This window comes from Manis pentadactyla, chromosome X (genome assembly GCF_030020395.1).
Source record: "Manis pentadactyla isolate mManPen7 chromosome X, mManPen7.hap1, whole genome shotgun sequence".
Taxonomy (NCBI): Eukaryota; Metazoa; Chordata; class Mammalia; order Pholidota; family Manidae; genus Manis; species Manis pentadactyla.
The window spans coordinates 7,815,387-7,836,830 of NC_080038.1; the positions used below are offsets into that span (position 1 = coordinate 7,815,387).

Below are 21,444 nucleotides of genomic sequence, written 5' to 3' on the forward strand. Positions count from 1 at the left end.
GTCACCCCACAGCTGACATGCTCTGAATTAAATCTTATTCTTTTTTTTTTTTATCAAGTAGAAGGACAAAGGACATTTTTAAATATCCTGTGGGTCAGAATAGAGAGTTATGTTTATAGGTAATAAAAAGCAAAGGGTGTAGGAAGAAAGAGAAGGAGACTTAAAATACTGGGCCTATAAAAACTGGAAGCAGTGTTAACAACCCAAGAGCACCTCCCCGTTGGTACCGGCCACAGGGACGTGTGTGACTCTGATGTAATTCACTGTTTACGTGGGTAGTTCTTAGGTCTTGGTATTGGGTTTTAAGTCATTTTCACTGGCTAAGGCATGCATCTTTTTATTCCCTCCTTACCACATGGCTTTTTTTTTTTTTTTTTTTAAATAAAATCAGGCTGAACACACTATCAGCCACCTTTGACTTACTTCGCAGTGTCTGTAAACATTCAGATCATAGAAATACAGCAGGATGTCTTGGATCAAGGTTTTTAACATTTCAGCTCTGATTTGCCCAAAGCTCTTTGCTTTTCGTTGACCTGATGGAGTTTTTTTCAAGCCTGGCCCATTGCTTTTGGATTCAGGTAACTGCTCTAAGGTCAATCTATCTATCACTGTCCTTCCATAAAGGTCAGTTTATCTAGCCAAGAAGGAGCAGTTTGCTTTCAAATCAATTTGCAAAGTGCTTTGGGTTTTTGAAAGAAGTAGGATGGATGAACAGTGCGAAAGGACAATGACATAAAAGGCAGCGAATTCAGGTATAGTCAGCAGATGGAGTAGTAAGTCATCTGCAATCGGAAGCAGAATGTCACAGTCATTGGTTCTTGATGGTCTGCCCCTGGTTGGAAAATTTCACCCCTAAAAAGCATTCCTGGCACATTCAGTATGAAACGGGGACTTTTTTTCAATCATTTTTTCATGTGGGAATCTACATTTTTTAAGTCTTTACAAACTTTATCTGGGTCACATTTCATTTGTGAACCATTCAGGACACTCAATAGATTCTTGGAGGTAAACTAATAAAACAGAGACCTACATAGTGAGTTCAAACATTTCCACAATGTTTGAGGCTTAGAAAGTTCATTTTCCCTAACAACTTGAAGTGGCTGGAAGAAACCTGAGATGGGCAGAGAGAGCCTGTTTGAAAGGTTTTACATAGATTGCAGGAGTGTATTCAAAACAGCCCCCAGACTCTGCTACAGGTGGGTGTCCAGGGCTGTGGGAGAATTTGTACCCAACCCGCTTTTGTCCCTAATGGCAATTGGAAAACCCCAGTGGCCTCTGGAAGTCGCCCCACGAGCAGGTGTTCAGTGGACCCTTTGTCATCTTGGTCTCCCTCTCAAGGGTCCTGGCCCAGCATGTCCACACTTAAGAGGCTCCCATACATTTCCCCCCAAATAAAAAGAGGTTAATCTGGATACTGCCACAGCCCTTTCTCCGGACACCAAACACAGGGCAATGTACTTGGGTTCCTCGTGCAGAGTCCTTGCCCCACCCCATCTGTTGGCAGTAGCATCATTCCGGTTGGCCCTTGTTTCTGGCTGGTCCCCAGCAGAACCAGAATCTCCCCCAATGGAGGTAACACCTGAGGTTTCTTTTCTCTCCTCAGCTCTCTGCACTGCAAGCCAAGGTCCATTATCTCAAGTTCCTCAGTGACCTTCGATTGTATGGGGGTCGTGTGTTCAAGGCAACATTAGTGGTAATTTCTTTTTCTTGCTTTTGCTGGGAAGCCACAGAGGCTGGCAGAATGTCCCTGCATAGGCTGTCTGGGATGAGCTGCCTTTGATGACAAAAGCAGGTCAGCTGTGAATCTTTTCCAGCCTCCATTTCTAATAGACTGCACCACAGTCTGAAAACATCAGAAGAAATGCCACTGCAGAATGCCCTAGAAAAGGGAGTGGGAAGAACAAAGAGGACTGGTACACTCTAACAATGGCCTCCTTTTACATCCTTGGGCCAGAAGTTGCTTCTACATTAAAAAAGAAAAAAATCCTCATTCCTAAAAGTTTCTCATGATTCTATGGTAGCACTTACTTTCTGCTCTATATGTAACTTATCAGAGCCACAATGCAAGCAATGCAGTCATCTCTCTGGCTCTTCTAGAAGAATGACTTAGTACAACATAACCCAGAAGTGCTTTCTGAAGAAAATGTAATCTTATAAAAACAGACTCTCAGATTCGACTTTGAATGGTGCTTCAGAAGTCTAGTGGTTTTATATTTTGTCAATGTCTCTTTCTCAGCAGGCAGAAAAGCGCTCAGAAGTGACTCTCTTGGTTGGGCCCCGGTATGGCATAAGTCACGTCATAAATACCAAAACCAATCTGGTGGCTCTTTTAGCTGACTTCAGCCATGTCAACAGGATCGAGATGTTTACTGAAGAGGAGAATTTGGTGAGGGTGGAGCTCCACGTGCTGGATGTGAAGGTGAGTCCTTCTGGTGTTGACATGGGGCCTTGCTTTGAACAGCTGTTTTGTGATAAGACTGCCGTTATTTACAGAGCAGGCGAAATTTTAACATGTGCAGAGGATCAGAGATGTGAGGAGTGCAAGAAAAAAATTCATCCAGGCCAGGCTGGAGAGTTCAGTCCTCACTAAACAGTCATATAATCTAGAGACAGGTTGCTATGCTTCTCTGGGCTTAATTTCTTCATGTATACAGAAGCAAGCAAGCTGATCCATTGCTAAGGTCCCTGCTGGCCCCAGAGTACATAAATCATAGACAGGGAGTGGGGAGATTTTTCCCTACTGAGGTTCTAGAATATATGACTCTAAGGTAAAGAGTCAGGGAGATTTTTCCTAACTGTTTAGAACTCCCATTCCCTTCTGTTAGATTGGGTCCATATGTGTTTATTCTTTTGAAAAAGCTGAGTATTTTAGTCAGTCTGTCTTTTCATGCTATAGTGAGTGATTAGTACTGACTGAACATCTGGCCCTTAAGAATGTCACGGCCATTCCGTCTAAAAAAAACAAACAATCAGAGGCTGTCCTCAAAGGGCAAAGCTCTCCTCCCAAAACAGAAGTGGATAGGAGATAGTCCAAGTGCCCTGTCCTCACCTTCTTGTCCTAGTAATATATGAGCTGTTGCATTTTGGTGATTAATGTTTCGATGAAGAATAGGCACTGGGCCCAAAGAGAGACAGAAGACCCGGCCAAGGAAACAGTGTCAACGAGAAGTGCTGTGAGAACAGGTGACCAGGACCCGTTCCCGTGCCCGCTCCCACGAGGGTGGTGTGGGAGGAGCGGATCAAGAGTAAATGAGGATGTGGGAAAGGGTTTCTACACAGCAGATGAGAAAGGATATATGTGCTCTGCAGCAGGAAGGCAGGGCCATGAAAGGGAGAACATGGAGCTTGGCCAGGTTGGCCAGTGCCCGGGCACGGCCTTCTAGGAGCTGAATCCAGGGGCTCCAGCTGACTTCATGGCAAGCTGAAGGCGCAAGAAGAGACGTGGGGAGCCTGAACTGTGGGGTGGTTTGTGGGGAGGCTGAAGTTGGAATGTAAGGGAAAGGCAGCTAGTTCTTCAAGGAGCACAGGGGCTGCTCTGCATGGGAAGTTGGGGTCCCCCAGGCAGAGCCTTCGGAGCTGGCCAGGGTCCCATGCCTGCCTATGGAAGCAGGAGTCCTCCATACCCTGCCCCTTATTTCCCTCCCGCTTTCTCTTGCTTTCACCAAGAACACCAGCCAGTCTGCCCTTATTGACTTGAAAGTGGCTCCAGTCAAACACATCCCTCCCCACATGCCCAAGGTCCATGTCCAATTACATGGTAACCCCGTTGTTTACAGGAAGTTTTCATAAGGCCTTTTTTCAACTCCCACCTGTGAGTTTACAATTTTGAGTCTATAATGTACAATTTTGCCCTCCTGGGCATTTATAATTTTTTTTAGAAGCATCCTTTCCCTGGGTCTCTTTGACACTTATCATTCAGTCTTAGCAGTAATTTCCACTTGATTTTTACTTCTCTTCAGCACTTAATTTTCACCATGAACGCAAACTGAATCTTCCTGCGATTTTTCCAATTACACAGCTTGTAATTGACCCCTTAACTATCTATTTTCAAAATGTGAACTATGTGGAACCAAAACCCATGTTATTGTTTTGTCATTCCAGGATGACTTGGAAAAGATTCAGAATGTCCTGGCTTTCAAAATGGGGCCACCTAAATGTTTCTCAGCAGGGCTCCCTGTGTTACCCTGCCCTGTCCTCCGTCTGTGTTTCTCCAGTGAAATGATTGCTCAGTAGCCTTCTTTTATTCACATTGCAGAAGTGTAAGTGCAGCCTTTAACCAAAAGTTCCTCTTTCCTGTAGCCCATCACACTCCTGATGGAATCGTCAGATGCCATGAACCTGGCCTGCTTGACGGCAGGCTACTACAGGCTCCTCGTGGATTCCAGGAGGTCCATATTTAACATGGCCAACAAGAAAAACGCAGGGACCCAGGAAACAGGTATTCTCCCCTGAAACTCATGAAACACTGATCCCCACCTCCCGACATGACAACAGTAATAAAGATGTTCCTTGAAAAGTTAAAATCATACCCATAAAAAAATCTAATGTCCAAATTTAACATGAAAGCCTTCAGTCACTTCCAGTGGGGACTAATTTTTCTTGGTGACAGCGTTGGCTTTTCCATTATATCTTAGGCATCACTTGGAAATGCCGGGATGTGTGCTTCAAAGGCAGTGCTTTTATGGTGAAGGGAACAGGTATCAGCCTTTGCGGCTGTTCTTCCTGCCTCACTCTTGCAGAGGTCAGGGCGCAGAGAATGAATAGGCACGGGATGGCCGTAGGAGTTGTGCACCCCCAGCTTCTGGGCTTGTCCCTGCTTAAGGTGCCCCAGGCCAGCCATCTGGATGCCTCCGCCTGCATCAGACTTACTCAGGATCGTGAAAGCTCTACCAATAAGAGACTATGGGCATTGCCCAGCACTTGGACTTGGGCTTCTAAAAGGGACCCCAGCAGCCATCTTAGCTCTGTGATGGGAGCATCAGATAATTCAATTCAACTGGTTGACAAGATGAAATAGCTCCAAAGTGAGGGCAAAGAGGGCTGCACTGGTAATAGTTTCCTTGAGGGTGAGTGGTTTTCATTTGTTTTAGAACTTTGTTCTTCAGCGTTTGAACATTTTCCTCCCTCTACAGTGGACACTCAGTAAGTACGGCTGAGGGACAGACAGGCATTCAAGCCCCAGCTAGTGACCCATGAAAAAATTAAATCAGGGATTCCAGAATGAGGGTTTCTTCTAAAAGAAAGGGAAATTCAGAGGACCAAATTCCATTGGCACTGTTTCTGAGAGATAAGGGGGAAGGAAAAAGAAGAGACGGAAGACCCTCTCACTTGTACACTTAGCAGAGAATATAAGTCATTCTTCTAGAAGCGTGTGGTAATATGTAGATAGACACATGCAGTTTGTGATGATGGCTGGTAAATGGGAGCCAGTACAGTCAGAGGAAAAGGGCAAATGAGAAAGAAGAAGAGAGAGACGGACAGGGAATGCCAGAGGCAACATTGACCTGCAACTAGATTTAATCCAGTCCCTCCTTGAAGCATCTAGTTTGGGTTTTTGTTTTTTAATTTCTCAAAGTTTGGGTTTTCTCACTTGTAAAATTGAGATTAAAAACCTAGCGTGCAACATAAGGATTAGGAAGAAATCTATGTTCAACACCTAAAACAATGCCCAATACTTGTATTAATAATTGGTGCGGGGGGCGGGGACGGGAAAAATTGGGAATGAAAGTGACAGAAACACAGAAAGGAAGACACACAGCAAAGAAAGAACCTATGAAACACAAGTGATTAAAAATAAACAGGGAAGGAACAAAGAGGAGGTGGTGAGTATGTGCTGGGTTCAGTGGCGAGCATTTTTATGACCACATGTTTTCATTAAACTGGAGATTTAGAGCAATTTAACACTGACCTTTGAAATTCTGAGGAGCAGTTCAGCAATTTAACATAGTCCTTCTGCATTGGAAAGCCAATTTTCAGCTTTTTATCTTCAAATCTTAAAGTTTGTCTTAAAAATAAGACCTTCACCCCATGGCCTGTTAAGGTCGTCCGGGTGCATGAAGACAACCAGCCTCCATTCTGTCTGATCTGCAGTGACTCCCAGTGTAATGGGTACTAAAATTTTGAGAGGCAAAACTTAGTTCCAAACACTGTGTGGACACAATGGAATTTCACCCTTTCAGCGATTGCTCCCAGTTCTACAGTGAGGTTGTGGGTGAGGGTACATGTTCCACATCTCTCTCTCCATTCTCAGAGAGAAACAGAGGGAGAGAAACAGATTGGTGGGGGGAGAAAGAGAGGCTGTGTTTGTAAGAAGTGGGGACAAGGGAGAGAGGGTGGCATGTTCTAATAAGCAACTGGTTGACCCACGCTGAACAGCAGCCCGGGGCTTAGCATCCTCTAAGGGCTGACAGTTCTCTCTTCTCTTCAGAAACTCCCAAAACATCTCCTGAGGCTCCAGAAATGTAGAGAGCAAAGTCTGTTTCAGTCAGTTCACCCCGAGTCCACATTCTGTTCCCCCTTTGTGGGATACTGGGCCACAGTATCGGACCCAGTTCCCAATCCACATCCTTCTGTGTCTCCAAAATCATTCCAGAAGCCAAATGAGTACACCCTCTGGAAGGAAGCCAAGACTTGAGTGTGTATTTTCTTCTTGTCTCAAACTGATTGAAGACCATAGTCAAGGTCCCCAGTAAGGAACAGTAAATGCCCATTTCTATCTTGAAAGTTATCCTTAGTTACTTTCAAAATCCCTGAACCCACACATTTACACATCTCTGGGCCTTAGGAGGGTCAGAGTAAGTATCTGTTAACTTGCTTTTAGCCTGCAGACCTATGCAGTTTCCTTGTTGGTCTAAACAAGGAGTTGGTAAACTATGGCACATGGATCAAATCTTGTTCTTGTAAATAAAGTTTTATTGCAACTCAGCCATGCACATTGTATTAGTGTCCTAGGTCAGCCATAACAAATTATCACAAATTTGGGACTTAACCTAACAGAAACTTATTCTCTCACAATTTTGAATGCTAGATGTCCAAAATCTAGGCATTGGCAGGGCCTTACCCCCTCCAAAGGCTCTAGGGGAGAATCTTCCCTTGCATCTTCCCACTGCTAGCGGCTGTAGGCATTCTTTGTTGCTCCATAACTCCAGTCATTGCATCCATCTTCACACGGCCTTCCCTACTTCTCTATGTTGCCCCAATCTCCCTCTGCTGTTCTCTTGAAAGGACGCTTGCCATTGGATTTAGGGCCCATACAGATGATTCAGGATGATCTTATTTCAACATCCTTAATGATATCTGCAAGACTTTTTTTCCAAATAAAGTCATATTCACAGAGTGGTCAGTGGACATACCTTTTGCGGGTAGGGGTCACCATCCATTTGTTTATATATCACCTATGGCTACTTTCATTTACAACAGCAGAGTTGAATACTTGCTCAACTGAGCAGTTGGCCTGAAAAACCTAAAATATTTACTATCTGGCCTTCTCTTTATAGAAAACCTGGCCAAGCCCTGGTTTAAATCCAGAGCTCTGTCACAACTTACCTGAACCACTCTCCTTCCCTGCAACATTCCGTAGTCCCGACACATACATGTGTGTGCACACACGCATGTACACAACTTGTCAGTCTAAATTGTTATAAACAAAACAATGCTGAACCCCCCACATTTGTATTTGTTATAAGCTTGTGTGTAACTCAGTATCTTCAAAATTATATCTTTACTTTCCATTAGTAAAAATATATGTATTTAGTAAAATGACTTGGAATATTGTTTACATTGTGTCCTTTGCATAATGTGAGGGAAGCAAAAACCTCTTCAGTAAAACTGATTTTTTTCCCATGTGTCTTGTATATCTAATGTCAGTATTCTCCAAACTTGGGCCACGGGCAACTTGAGAGAACAAATGGGAGGATACGTGGCCTAATATTTCTTCAAAATGTTGCCACTGGAATCTACAAAGCAGTATTGACAGAATAACCCATGGTCCTGTCTTGCTAAATGTCAGGTCAAACTCTCCACATCAGAATTCCTTCTTGAAAGATCCTTGATGAACAAACAAAGCAATGATATATTTAATTAGAGTTTTGCAATTTTAATTCACAAAGAACATCAAACAAATCTTCAGTAATTCTCATGATACAAATAAAAATTGAAATGAATCAGAGTATTAACTGTGCTTAGCAATAGCAGAGAGAAGTACAGTACGTGCGATGGCTCCACCTCATGCATCATATGGTGTGTGCGTGCATGCATCCAGGCATGCATACTGACGTTCGTATATGAATACGCTGACACCCACTAGGATGTGAAAGGGCTAACAATAGAGGTTTTTGCACTACCATTACAATATTTATTGTTACATTATATTTTTACTTATATACATACATGTTTTTTTTCATTATGTTATCGTTGATATATAATCTATGAAGGTTTCACATGAGCAACATTGTGGTTACAACATTCACCCATGTTATCAAGTCCCCCCCCCACACCCATCGCAGTCACTGTCCATCAGCAGACTAAGATGCTATGGAGTCACTACTTGTCTTCTCCCATATGTATTTAGTTTTATTGTTACATTATCATTACAATATTTCCCAAAATATGTGGTAGAAGTATAGGATTTTGACCTCTTAACTCCATGAGGAAGAAGCCCAGCATTTTCCTCTACAAAATGGAATGTCAACATCTCATTTTACAAAGAAAAGAGCCACTGTTTTCTTGGAATAACAACCTATTGGATGATCTTTAAGGATTTTTAAAGGCATGTGATATATTCACATTCATAGACGTAAGTGAGGTCTTTTAATAATCGAACTATGGGTCACATTGGATTAAGCTATAGTTCCTTCCTCTCCGATGGTATTATATTTTATCAAAGAGCAATTACACTTTATGCCGTGTCAATTTGCTGAAGGTCAATTCTCCTAACCAAAAAATCCTTGTATCTGAAGCTTAAATGACTGTTACCATATCTGGAAAGTAGAATAACCATATTTACTAAAGTAATGCCACAAGCCACTAAATTGAGAAGCAGAGACAAGGCCTCCTGGAAACCAGACAGCATAGTAATGTGTCTTTGCATGATTCTTTCTCTTTAGGAACTGAAAATAAAGGAAAGCATAGCCTCCTTGGCCCAGATTGGAACTGCATACCCCAAATGACCACCTTTATTGGCGAAGGGGAACAAGAAGCCCAGATAACATATACAGATTCAAAACAGAAGACAGTTGAGGTTACAGATGGCACCTTGTGTCCAAAAGACCACCGGCACTTGTATGTGGACAACACCTACAATTCAGACGAGCTCAACCAGCCACTGACCCAGCCAGGTGATGCTCCGTGTGAAGCAGACTACAGAAGTCTAGCTCAGCGGTCCCTGTTGACCCTCTCAGGGCCAGAACCTCTAAAGAAAGCACAAGAGTCTCCAGGAGGAGCTAAAGTGTCCTTTATTTTTGGAGATCTCACCTTGGATGATGGTATCAATGCCCCAACTCTCAGCTACGAAAGACTATTGGACGAGAGTCCGGAACTGCTGCAGAAGCAGAGGCATCTCTACATCAGCAGTGCCAGTGACATGAAGAACTTGGATCTCACTCCTGACACAGAGAGCATCCAGTTTGTGGCAAATTCTGTTTATGCAAACATAGGTGATGTGAAGAACTTTGAGGTTGCTGAGGGGATAGAGGAGCCCCTCCTGCATGACATCTGTTATGCAGAAAACACCGATGACGCAGAGGATGAGGACGAGGTGAGCTGTGAGGAGGACCTGGTAGTGGGAGAGATGAGCCAGCCAGCCATCCTCAGCCTGTCTGGGTCAAGCGATGACATCATTGACCTGACATCCCTGCCCCCTCCCGAAGGGGACGACAATGAGGATGACTTCCTGTTGCGTTCCTTGAACATGGCTATTGCCGCACCGCCCCCTGGCTTTAGAGATAGCTCAGATGAGGAGGACTCTCAGAGCCAGGCAGCTTCCTTCCTCGAGGACAAGGAGCCGGGCAGCAGTCTGCAAAGTGACGAGATCCCTGTGTCCCTCATCGACGCGGTGCCCACCAGTGCTGAGGGGAAGTGTGAGAAGGGACTGGATACCACTGTTGTTTCCACGCTGGAAGCTCTAGAGGCTCTGTCCGTGTCGGAAGAACAGCAGACCAGTGACAATTCAGGTTCTTTCACAATTGTTACGTTTATTCACTAGTAACCATATCATTCCATCCCTTCAAGCCATTTGCCCGTGGAATTCTGTTACGTGGTGTTCTCCATTTCACGCATGTCCCATTTCATAAATGTGCTGAAACTACCACCATGGGTTTTTTGTGTATGTGGTTTCTTTTATTTTTTTGAACATGTGACACAATTTTTTCCCCATTTCTGGAACAACTGTGCAATAAACTCAGTTCTTACCGAAAAGGGAAAACCTTGGCTTTTTGGTTTTTAGTTTTTGGTTTTTAATAATGATGAGTCCCATTTTCTTACATGTCTCCTAGTGCCTCTGCTGCATCCATTAATGAGTTCTTGTTTTTCATGGCATGCAGGTGTAGCCATCTTGCGGGCTTATAGCCCCGAGTCTTCGTCAGACTCGGGCAATGAAACTAACTCTTCCGAAATGACTGAGAGTTCTGAACTGGCTACGGCACAGAAGCAGTCAGAAAACCTCTCCCGCATGTTCTTGGCCACTCACGAAGGCTACCACCCCCTCGCAGAAGAGCAGACGGAGTTCCCCACCTCCAAAACCCCTGCTGGGGGCTTGCCTCCAAAGTCTGCCCATGGCCTGGCTGCCCGTCCAGTGACTGACCTCCCGCCCAAAGTTGTGCCTTCCAAGCAGATACTGCACTCAGACCACATGGAGATGGAGCCTGAAACCATGGAGACCAAGTCGGTCACTGACTATTTTAGCAAACTGCGCATGGGGTCGGTGGCATATTCCTGCACCAGCAAAAGGAAAAGTAAGCTGGCCGATGGGGAGGGGAAAGTACCCTCTAGCGGGAACACAGCCGGGAAAAAACAACAGGGGACCAAAACAGTGGAGGCAGAGGAGGATGTCAAAGGCAAATTTGGTACTGTGTCTTCAAGGGACAGTCAACACCTAAGCACCTTCAACCTGGAAAGAACTGCCTTCCGGAAGGACAGCCAAAGATGGTATGTGGCTGCTGAGGGAGGGGTGGCTGAAAAAAGTGGATTGGAAGCTGCAACAGGGATAAGCTTCCCAAGAGCTTCTGGTCTGGGGACAAGGGAGGCCGAGGGGAAGGACGAAGGAACTCCTGATGGAGAAGCCAATGAGGTTTCAGTGCTTGGCCAGCAGGACCACTTCTTAACTGACGTGACCTGTATATCTGCAGCCAAGGCCTTAGATAACCCAGAGGATGCCAACACGTCTACCTGTGACCATCCTTCCAAGCTTCCTGAGGCAGAAGAGAGTGTGGCCCACCTCTGTGACTACCACTTGGCCAAGCGGATGTCATCGTTGCAGAGTGAGGGCCATTTTTCTCTACAGAGCTCGCAAGGCTCCTCGGTGGACGCGGGCTGTGGTACAGGCAGCAGCGGCAGCGCCTGTGTCACACCTGTGGAGTCCCCACTCTGCCCCTCCTTGGGGAAGCACCTGATCCCCGAGGCTGTGGGGCAGAGTGCGAGTTACATTCCCTCAGAGGAGAGAGCCACTGGGCTTCCCAGCCACGGAGCCACCTTTAAGGAGTTACACCCACAGGCGGAAGGGATGTGTCCACGGATGGCAGTACCTGCTCTGCACACGGCGATTAATGCCGAGCCCATCTTCGGCACTTTGAGAGACGGGTGTCATCGACTCCCCAAGATTAAAGAAACCACAGGTACAGCAGTGAGGGTTTTAGCACTTTGCATTACACACCAGGAGCACATAAACCAAGTTTATAGCAAACCTAAAATAGAAAGTCTGCAAGAAAAGTAATTAGAATTTTTAAAAACTGTAGACAATTTTTTAAAAGCTGCAGAACCATGCCCAGTTTGAGTATCAGTCATTGTTGATCCCCCAGTGTTTACTGAATACTGAAGTTTCTGTATCTGGAACAATAGAGGAAATGACATTTGCTCCTGAGAATCTTGCTCTCTGCTGGCTTTGAGAATTTCATGGAGCAATATTTTTTCTAAATCCTGAATGTAGACTTTTAACACTGCCCAGTGTGACTCTTAGTTACAAATACTATTCCTTAAAGTCACCAAAGTTTGATTTCCTTCTCAAGACATCAAATTGCTAATTTTGCCATTTCAGTATTGAGAGGCAATAAAGGATACTAATGCGGGCTATCAGGGAGACTGGGGGGAGTTGGGAAGATCATTTGCCTTTTAGCAATACTTACAGATACCTCCCTGTGCTAAAGGAATATTCTGAAGTGTCTGGAATACCTTGGTGTGAGAAAGGTTTTGGGATGTGCATGATGAACTGCTTTATTTTCCCCAAAATAATAAAATATAGACACAGGTAGAAACAAGAACACAGCCATCTTCTGTAGCTGCCTTCACCGTCTGTGTGCCCAGTGGGCACATATCCCTCTCAGCGATCTAATTGGCCAGCCATCATGTGGCAAGAGCAGTACTCTTTTAATACTTGCAAATTTCAAATTCTATCATCAATAGTGTCTTTTCCATATAGCTCAGCAGATGTTCGTGAGATCTTAAATTGGTTAATTTCCATTTCTGCCCTTTAAGATTATCTACTTACTCAAAATCCACCACTGGTTTCACTTGCCTTGGCAAACGCATCTATGAATGTGACTTGACTCATCACCCAACTAGCACGTTTACCTCTAAACTAATGAAAGCACATTGTTTAATCCTTTGCAGTTTACAAAGAGCTTTCACTTAACTTACCTCTCACTTCTCACATATACGATTCCGTGAGATGGTGATTCTTGTCTTCACATGACAACTTTTCTGAGAAAAGTTGAGCAACTCGCCCAATGTCTCAAGTTCAAACCCGGTACCCGGCAAACCTCACAGGGTCCTCTTAAAAAGGTTGACTTATTTCATTTGCATCAATTAAACTAGGCCACTTATTTTAAAAAAGGTAACTGATACCAGGATTAACCTAACTCCCTGGAAATGCAACTTATATGTCATAAAGATATTTGAATAATCTATATGTAGGATATGTGTTTTCTAATTATGCATCTGAGCTTTGTTAGATAAATACTGGGAGCAAGGCAATTCATGAAATTCCATTGTCTCCCTGAAAATGCTTGTGATTTCTGGACAATTCCAAATGAATTCGTAGCTTAAGAAATAACCAATTCCAGTATTTCTTGAAATGGAAGTGTGTTATGAGATCTTAGGAGGCAGTCTTTGGAAAGCAGGGTAACCCTGAGAAATAGCAACCCTTCTAGAATGCATCCTTGGAAATGACAGACATCACACAGAGATTTAGTGAGAATGACCACCCATGAGATGCTTAACGATTCTCTCTGTTTTTCTACTACCCCTAGTGTAGCTTTGACAGAGCCTGGGAAGGAGAGACAAGGAGGCATGCCTTCAGTTTGGTCTCAACATCCTGAAGCTGATCCCATCTTGCAACCATCAAACATTCACTCGGAATCAAAGGTGCCAATTCCAAATCAAGACCCTAATGATTTCTCCCAAGCAATCCAGGAATACGGAGAGGCTGTGAGCTGGTGGCCACTTGATCTGAGAGTGGGGAGCCTCAGGACACCACCCAGCCAGAGGGCTCTGAGGCGGAGCAGCAGTATCCTCCTAGGATCTGTAGGTTTGGAGACCTTCCGAGAGAGAACCAAGGGTGCAGTCAGCTTAAAGTGTTCAGGTATCACAGAAGCACAGGAGGCCAGTTCAGAAAGGCGAGCAGAACTCCCCTTGGGAAAGAAGCTCACCAAAAGTTTTTCCCAAAGCACTATGCTCTTTAACTCTGAGGGGAAGGTTCCCAAAAGGTCCCCAGCGGCTCACAAAGACTCAAAGCTGTGTAGGACATTACCCTTGAGGAAGCTGGAAGGCAGCAATTGGAGATGCCGGGGACCTTTCAGCTACTGCTTCCTGAACCGAGGACAGGATGAAGATGGTGATGAAGATGAAGAGGAGGGAGAGGCCACCCACCAGGTCTCTTGTCTCTTTCGACCACAGATGATGCAAGCCATGCCAGAACAAACCAGCCCACCCCTGGCTGTTGGGATTCAGAAGCAAGGAGGGGAGCTGTCCAGAGATTCAGTGCTGAAGGTCTGGGCAGAAGACTTGAGTGGCCCAGATGACATGGACTTCAGCAACCTGGCTTTTGATGCTCGGATTTTAAGAATAAATGCCCTAAAGGAGAGCACATATGTAATGCCTGATGGGTTCCTTGCAGCCCAAAATGATGCCAATGAACTGCTTTGCCTTGTCAGGGCAACCAAGGGGAAGAGAGAGGAGTCACACTCTGAAGCATACGACCTTACACTTTCTCAGTACAAGCAACTGTTGTCCATTGAGTCCAGACAGTTGGGAAGTGCCTGTAGGAAAATGGCGATGGCTGAGAAAAGCCCAGACGAGATGCTCCTAGCTATGACTTCCAGCTTTCAAGTACTCTGTTGCCTAACAGAAGCCTGCATGCGATTAGTTAAAGTTGTGAACTCAGAAACACAGCAGCAGGAAATTGTAGCGAAGATCAATGAAGTGGTCATCAACTACATTTGTCTCCTGAAAGCAGCAGAGGCAGCCACTGGAAAGACCACTGGGGATCCTAATGTTGGACTCTCGACGCGACATTCAATCACCATGGCCGCTCTTGTAAGCACACTAACACGTTCTCTCAAGATGCTTTTAAATAAATAATATGAAAGTCACATCATAATCTATCTTTGCAAAGCCATACATGAACTTTTATTTACTTTGTGTGTACGATGAACAGATGTCTCCTTTCTTCTCTCTGTATATTTTGTTATTTTATATAAAATAGGAGATAAAAGTCACATTGATGAGATGTTGAAATGTACTAATCAAATGTATTCTGTTTATATTATACTTATATATACATGTAAAAGATATATACAAGAAAGTGATGACATCTGGCTATTTTTCGTATAGTTGAATCTCCAGGTATATGATGTGAAATTTTAAATTCTACCGTGTGTGAGCAAAACAATGAATCCTATCCCCTTCCTTCCAAGCACATACTTGGGGACCATATCATTCATATTTAGAAATAAAAAGGAAGAAAGAAAGAAAGGAGGAATCACAATGTATATAAACCAGTACTTGTGTTTTAAAATTACGATTTTTAAGCATTGGAAATAGCAAAAGGACATTTAAAATTCAAGAAGCTATGATGAATTATTAGAGAGTATATATATAATAAATTAATTTTTGATCATAGTGTTTGGTTACATGATGCTTTCTTCCAAGAATCCTACATATTTAATTTTGGCTTATGCTCTTTGGGCTAGAAATGGGGTGGGGGTCAATTCTATTGTGTCAACACAAATGCTTTTCATGATGTATCTACAATTAAAATAGTTCCCAAATAGAAGAACAGAGACAATGATGGGCAGGTTTCTGGGCAATACCTAGAGTTAGATTTTCTAATTACATAAAATGTAAAGAATTAATAGCAAAAATTAAATTGTTTGATGGAAAGAGAGAACTGCTTTGACTAAATGTCAAGATACATAAACCAAAGACAACATATCCACGCGCCCCCTGCAACTCAACCACGAAACTTAGAATTCCCTCAAGAGTGACAGAACATTTAGTGAAGTATTTACAAAAATGCAAAAACTAACATGCAGTGATCATCAAGAGTTAGTGCAGATCCAGTAACATAAGGCAGACTTTACGCCAGCCTGTGAGTCACATCTCAGGTCCCAGTGCTCGGCATAGAGCTCCATGCATCATATCCTCTACAGGGGTCAATGCTTCCAACTAGATTTGGAATTACAGCCTAACACTGGGACAAGATTTCGAATCTGGAATGTTCCGGAAAATCAGGGAGAGATGGCTACTCTAATATAGAAACCATGGTTAAATAGTAAAGTATTCAATGTTCTAATCTGGATTGGTTGGCAGAAATATGAACACTGAGATTTAAAAAAAAACCAGAAGTGGCAAATTTGACCACTTTAAGTGAAACTGATAGAATGCAAAGAAGTTTTCAGAACTGTCATCTCTCTAAAAATGTACCTTTGGGTCAAAGTAAGAGGATGCACACTCTGCGATTGTAAAATAAAATTGATATGTACATATGTACTTTATGGGTCATTTACTTCTCAAGCTACACACACTCCTATTTATGTAGGTGGCTCCTTAAAATACAACAGGAGTATGCCAGCTGCAAATACTTCCTTTTGTGCAGCCTACTGGGCAGAAGGCATTACACAATCCATAGCCGCTAGCTCTGTCAGTTGTGCCATAGAGACTCAATAACAAAAGCCACATATATTTATAGATGGTAGAAAACAAAAGGAGTTTAGATGTGTGTTACTATAAATAATGTTTAAATGATAAAACATTATTTTACTACAATTATAATGATAAATATTGGTGTTTGATATTGAGAAGTATTAATGGTGTTTACTGTGGAAATTTCTGGTAAACATTCTGTGTACTAATATACATAGTAATAGGATTTGTGTTCTATGTCAGACGATGTGCTAAATATATCACGTATTATCTCATTTAATCACAGCAATCTGATGATTTGAGCACTATCATTAATTCCCTATGGAGGCAATATGGTTTAGTAATTAAAGACATGGAGTTTGGGGTCAGAAACCTTGATTTAAATTTGGACTCTGCCATTTCTAGCCCATTCATCTTGGGGAAGCTAATGAATTAGATTTTCTAAGTCTCAATTTCCTCATAGTAAAATGAAAATCAGTAATATCTATTTACATAGGGTTGTGGTGAGTTTTAAGTAAAATTATGTATGTAAAGTTCTTATCACAATACTTGGCAGAGTAAATACTCAATGTTAGATATTATTGTCATCATCATAATCATTACATTAAATATATTGCCCAAGATAAAATGTGGGGGATGTTTGTTTTATATACGTACTGTATCCTGACTCTGTGCAGAATACATTATGTGGATTGCATATGTACAAAAGAAGTGTCCAAGAAAGTGGTCGTTTTTGGTCAAATCACATGCCCAGCTAAGAGCAACTTGCCAGTCCATTCCAGTTCTTTGAAGGGCCTCAGTGAAATAGCTCTGGGCCTTTCTAATCAATCTCCCATTATATATGGGTGTTCCAGTAAGTTTCTATTTCTTATGAACAAACTCTTTACTACTTAGAAAACCTGAAGGGCCCCCTCCACCATTCACTGAACATGAGGGCACCTAAGTAGGGTCCAGGTCCACTGCACTGTAGGAAAAATATCAGAATGATACTTGTGTTTATTATTTTTATCCAGCCTCTTTTATGTTTCTGTATGTTTTACAATGGCATAATAGTACAGTTATATATGTACATCATTTTAAATAAATTAATAAGCATACGCAAAAATATTATCACAGATAAGCTTGAATTAACTAAACTTTGGAGATCACTGAACTAAAGAATCAAATTTCCTTATACTCAAGGTCCTTTACCTTTAGTCCCCAGCCTATTTTTCCAAGTGTCTCACCTCAGTTTTATTAATCTTTTATTATAAAACTTAAAAATATATATATAAATAGACACAATCATATAATGAATCAATATGTACTCATCACACAACAGTTCATGTCCAATCTTATTTTCTCTATTTCTCTGCATCTCCTTCCATACTGTATATAGATAGAAGCAAGTCCCAGACATAGCTTTCAATCCATGAATATTTCAGTAAGAACTTCTTATAGATAAGAACTTTTAAATATAATCACAATCAAATTTCACACTTTAAAAAAATAATTCCCTAACATTACCAAGTAAATAGTACAAAAATAAATGATGGACAAAGTGAAAATTCCTATAAACCAAGCTCCCAAAGAGAGTCATTGTCAACTATTTAGGGCATCTTCTTGAAACTTATTATATATATACTAATGCTATTGTATGTGTTTATGAGCTTGACTTTGGACTCATAGAGTTGGTCCAGCCACATTTGCCCTGCTATTCGAGTGTCAGTTCCAGTATATTTTGTATTGGATCGGCCCGAAGGGATATGGTTGATGTGGAAAGACAACGGTCAGGTGAACAGCCAGCACAGTATAGGCTTATAGTAAAATCCAACAACTAGTGTGATTGCCCCAGATGCTAAAATTAACCCAGGCCTAGCTCGAATCAGTATAATCACACAATTTTTTTCCAGAAAAGAAAGACTGACAAATATTGAAATGCCCGGCTACAGCAACACTACAATGGATCGATTCCTTTGGCTGTGAATTTCATCTTTCATTATGATTTGTCTTAGGAAAGACATTCTTCTCTTGTTTATGTTCTTTCTTCTGTTTCCAAATGTCAGTTATTCTCTGAATGATATTTCTGAGCTACTCTAATGTATTCCTCCTGAATTACTCGTGACTTGGCAACGTGAGAAGCTTGCTCTCTGGTTATCAACATTCGTAACTGTGTTACCTGTTTGAAATTGAAAAAAAAAAGGCACATCAGCTGTGTTTGGGTGATACTTTACCTCTTCCAAACATTTAGAAATCTTCATAGGGACCTAAATACATGGATATTATTTTGTTTCTCTCTAACCTGATTTTGTCTCTGTATTGAAAGTGGTGGATTTTGGAGTGTGTGGATGTGTTTGTGTGTATAGAGGTGAGGGGAGGTGTATGAGTATATAGGTGTATGTATGTGTTTGCCTGTCCGTAAGACGTTTCAGTTGGGTCTGTGGATTTCAGGACTAGTTTCCCCTGTGGCAGTCCAAATACTAATAAAACTGTATATAACATCCCAAATCTTCCTTTACTGTCAGATTGCAGAAATAGCTTCTCAGCTTTGAAAGATCAAAGAGTCAGAACCTTACCTTTTGAACTGAATTTTTATTCATAACTTGAATGTCAGTAAATCGGATATAGTTTAGTTATTCCACCTATTTCCTGGCCTACCCTTCTCACTTTTTAATTTCAATGCCTAGACATAGGAAATCTATGGAAGGACAATCTTTATCAAATATTTCTGCTGCTCAAAACAATGAAATGAATTAAATCCTGTATCACTGTGAATAGATAGCCACTTATCCCACATAGCATATTTCACTGTTCAACTTGAAATTAACCTGACTTCCACTGAACCTTCTCTACTCTTCCTCCGTATTTGTAATTTCATCTTGATTTTCTGTTACATACTGATTTCAAAGCTTTGAGGTGTTTTGTTTTGCTTTTTCATTCTACCTGTTAACTCTCATTTTCTACTCTTCAGTCTGGACCAAAATTCTGTGCCAGTTGCAGCATCATCTTTCACAACTTTATGCAGCATTGGCTTTGGCAGTGGTTGTATGTGGGATTCGGGAAGCTGAGCATTCTTGGTAACTTCCAACCAAGTACTATTTCTCCCGTTTTCATTTTGTTTAGTACCCTTTGCACATCTTGCCCTTTAACTCAGTGACCCATGGTTCCTTTCTGTCGGCTACTTAAAGAAGCAGGATGAATCCATTCATTCATTCAGATAGCTATTAACAACTTCCTAATCTGGGCAAACACTGTGCTAGGTGCTGGAGGTGGGATACAATGGTGACTGAGATTGACCTGGTCTCTGCCAAAAATGGAGCACCCATTCTAGAGCGGGTAATCATTTACTGTTCCTCAAGAAAGGAGGGGCTCAGAGTGAACCAGCATGGCAGGTGGTCTGCACTTTACATGGTAGTGCAGGACTGGAAGGATGGCCACGCAAGCCCAAAATGTGCCAAATGATCTTACTTAGTGAGAAAAAATTACCATTGTTCCATGACTTAGATTTTTATCAAAACATTACTCACTGTCAGTTATAAATGTACAGGAACATGAAAAAATATAATAATGGAGACTTAGTGCATAGTAAATTTTTTTATTGGACCGTAGTTGACATTATAATAGTTTCGGGTGTACAACCTAGTGACTCGACCATTCTGTACATCGCAAAATGCTCACCACAATAAGAGTAGTTAAATCTATCACCATACAAAGTATAATATCGTTTAGTACATCGTAACTTAAAACATTAGAGAGTTTGAGAATTACAGTGGGCCTTTTTTGTAAAACCTTATGAAGATACTTTGAACAATGCTTGTTTATTCACCATATAACTTACAATGTGGCATGAATGTCTTTTCTATGCTTTGGCAAATGGTCGTATTCCTTTCTAAATTTGGATCTGCTGCCAACATTTTCCCGTTGGTGCTTTTCAGTGTTGTGAACTACCTTGAGTTCTTTTAATGTGAGTGGCTTTTTTTCCCCACTGTCACTTCCTCTGGGACAGCTTCATCCTTTCCATCATAACCGCCCTCCTGATTTATGTCAATGAACTCACCCCCACTGCCTTCCTCTGGTTACATACCTACAGTCTCAAATGAGGGCGGTGTTAATATTCAGACTCCATTGACATTCGGTTTTAATGTCACTTCCACTGTGGTCACTTCCGTTTCCTTGCTGCACTTTCATCTTTGTTGGCCAGTTCCCTGTCAATCATCCATTTTTTTTACAAAATACTATGGCTTTATGACTCAGAAAAAAAGGAGGCAGCGCAACGCCATGCTTTGCTGTCTGCATGAACTGAGTATCTGATTCTCGGTGACCCATCACCAGCAGACTTTGAAAGAAGTGATATGATTGGTCACTGGTCATCATCCACATCTTTACTCATATCATGATTTTTGGATTGAAAAGTTTGTACTTCCTGCACTTTTTCAGTAAACCTACCACAGTAACTGAAATTTAAGCCATGTTGTTGGGGAACTACAGTTAAACTGTAGTAACCGGAATTCATGCATATCTGACCCATGCAAAATGAGGACTGCCTGTACTCAGATGTGTAAAGGGTCTGAAACCGGTAGCAAAAATGCCTGAATAGGTAGAATTCAGCACCAACCAATAGAACTTTCTGTAATAATAGAAATACTTTAAATATGGGATGCACAATATGGTAGCAAATAGCCATACCTGCCTATTGAGACTTTCAATGTGGCCAGAATGACTAGGCCACTGAATCGTAACTACATAATTTAATTTATATTTAAACACCCATCTGTGGCTAGTGGCTACCGTTTTAGACAGTGGCAGTCTAGGGAGCAGCAAGCAGGCAAAGAAAAGGAAAAAATAAACCAAATAACAGATTGCAGTAAGTTCTAAGAGGGAAATTGATAGGCTGCTGAGGAAGAGACTGTAAGTCAGGGTTTTGTCTGGATTTGAGGGGAAGGAGCTAACTCTAATCAGTTAATACACATAACGCCCATTTCACACAGGTCCTGCTAAAGGCATTTAAATGGTGTATGTAATGGAGACAGTAGCAGATAAAGACTCCCCCTCATTAGACCATGAATTCTGACTTGCCCAAATCCTTTCCTCAGCTCTAGGTAAATCCTAGGTCAA

The 21,444-nt window shown here is 42.1% G+C and overlaps 1 protein-coding gene across 4 annotated transcripts in view; it reads left to right on the forward strand.

Moving 5' to 3' along the window:
- The window catches only part of FRMPD4 (FERM and PDZ domain containing 4), a 507,298-nt gene extending 489,611 nt beyond the window's left edge, over positions 1–17,687 (forward strand). For 2 of the 4 annotated variants that reach the window (XM_057495503.1, XM_036912983.2), the window contains exons 12-17: positions 1,604–1,693; positions 2,237–2,419; positions 4,300–4,438; positions 9,105–10,169; positions 10,539–11,828; positions 13,463–17,687. In XM_057495503.1, coding sequence (XP_057351486.1) covers positions 1,604–1,693; positions 2,237–2,419; positions 4,300–4,438; positions 9,105–10,169; positions 10,539–11,828; positions 13,463–14,787 — 4,092 coding nt within the window. In that variant the 3' untranslated portion in view covers positions 14,788–17,687. Of the gene's footprint in view, positions 1–1,603; positions 1,694–2,236; positions 2,420–4,299; positions 4,439–9,104; positions 10,170–10,538; positions 11,829–13,457 lie in introns of all 4 variants that reach the window. The other 2 variants (XM_057495504.1, XM_036912984.2) reach the window with 2 other exon arrangements.
- Positions 17,688–21,444: the final 3,757 nt, after the last annotated feature.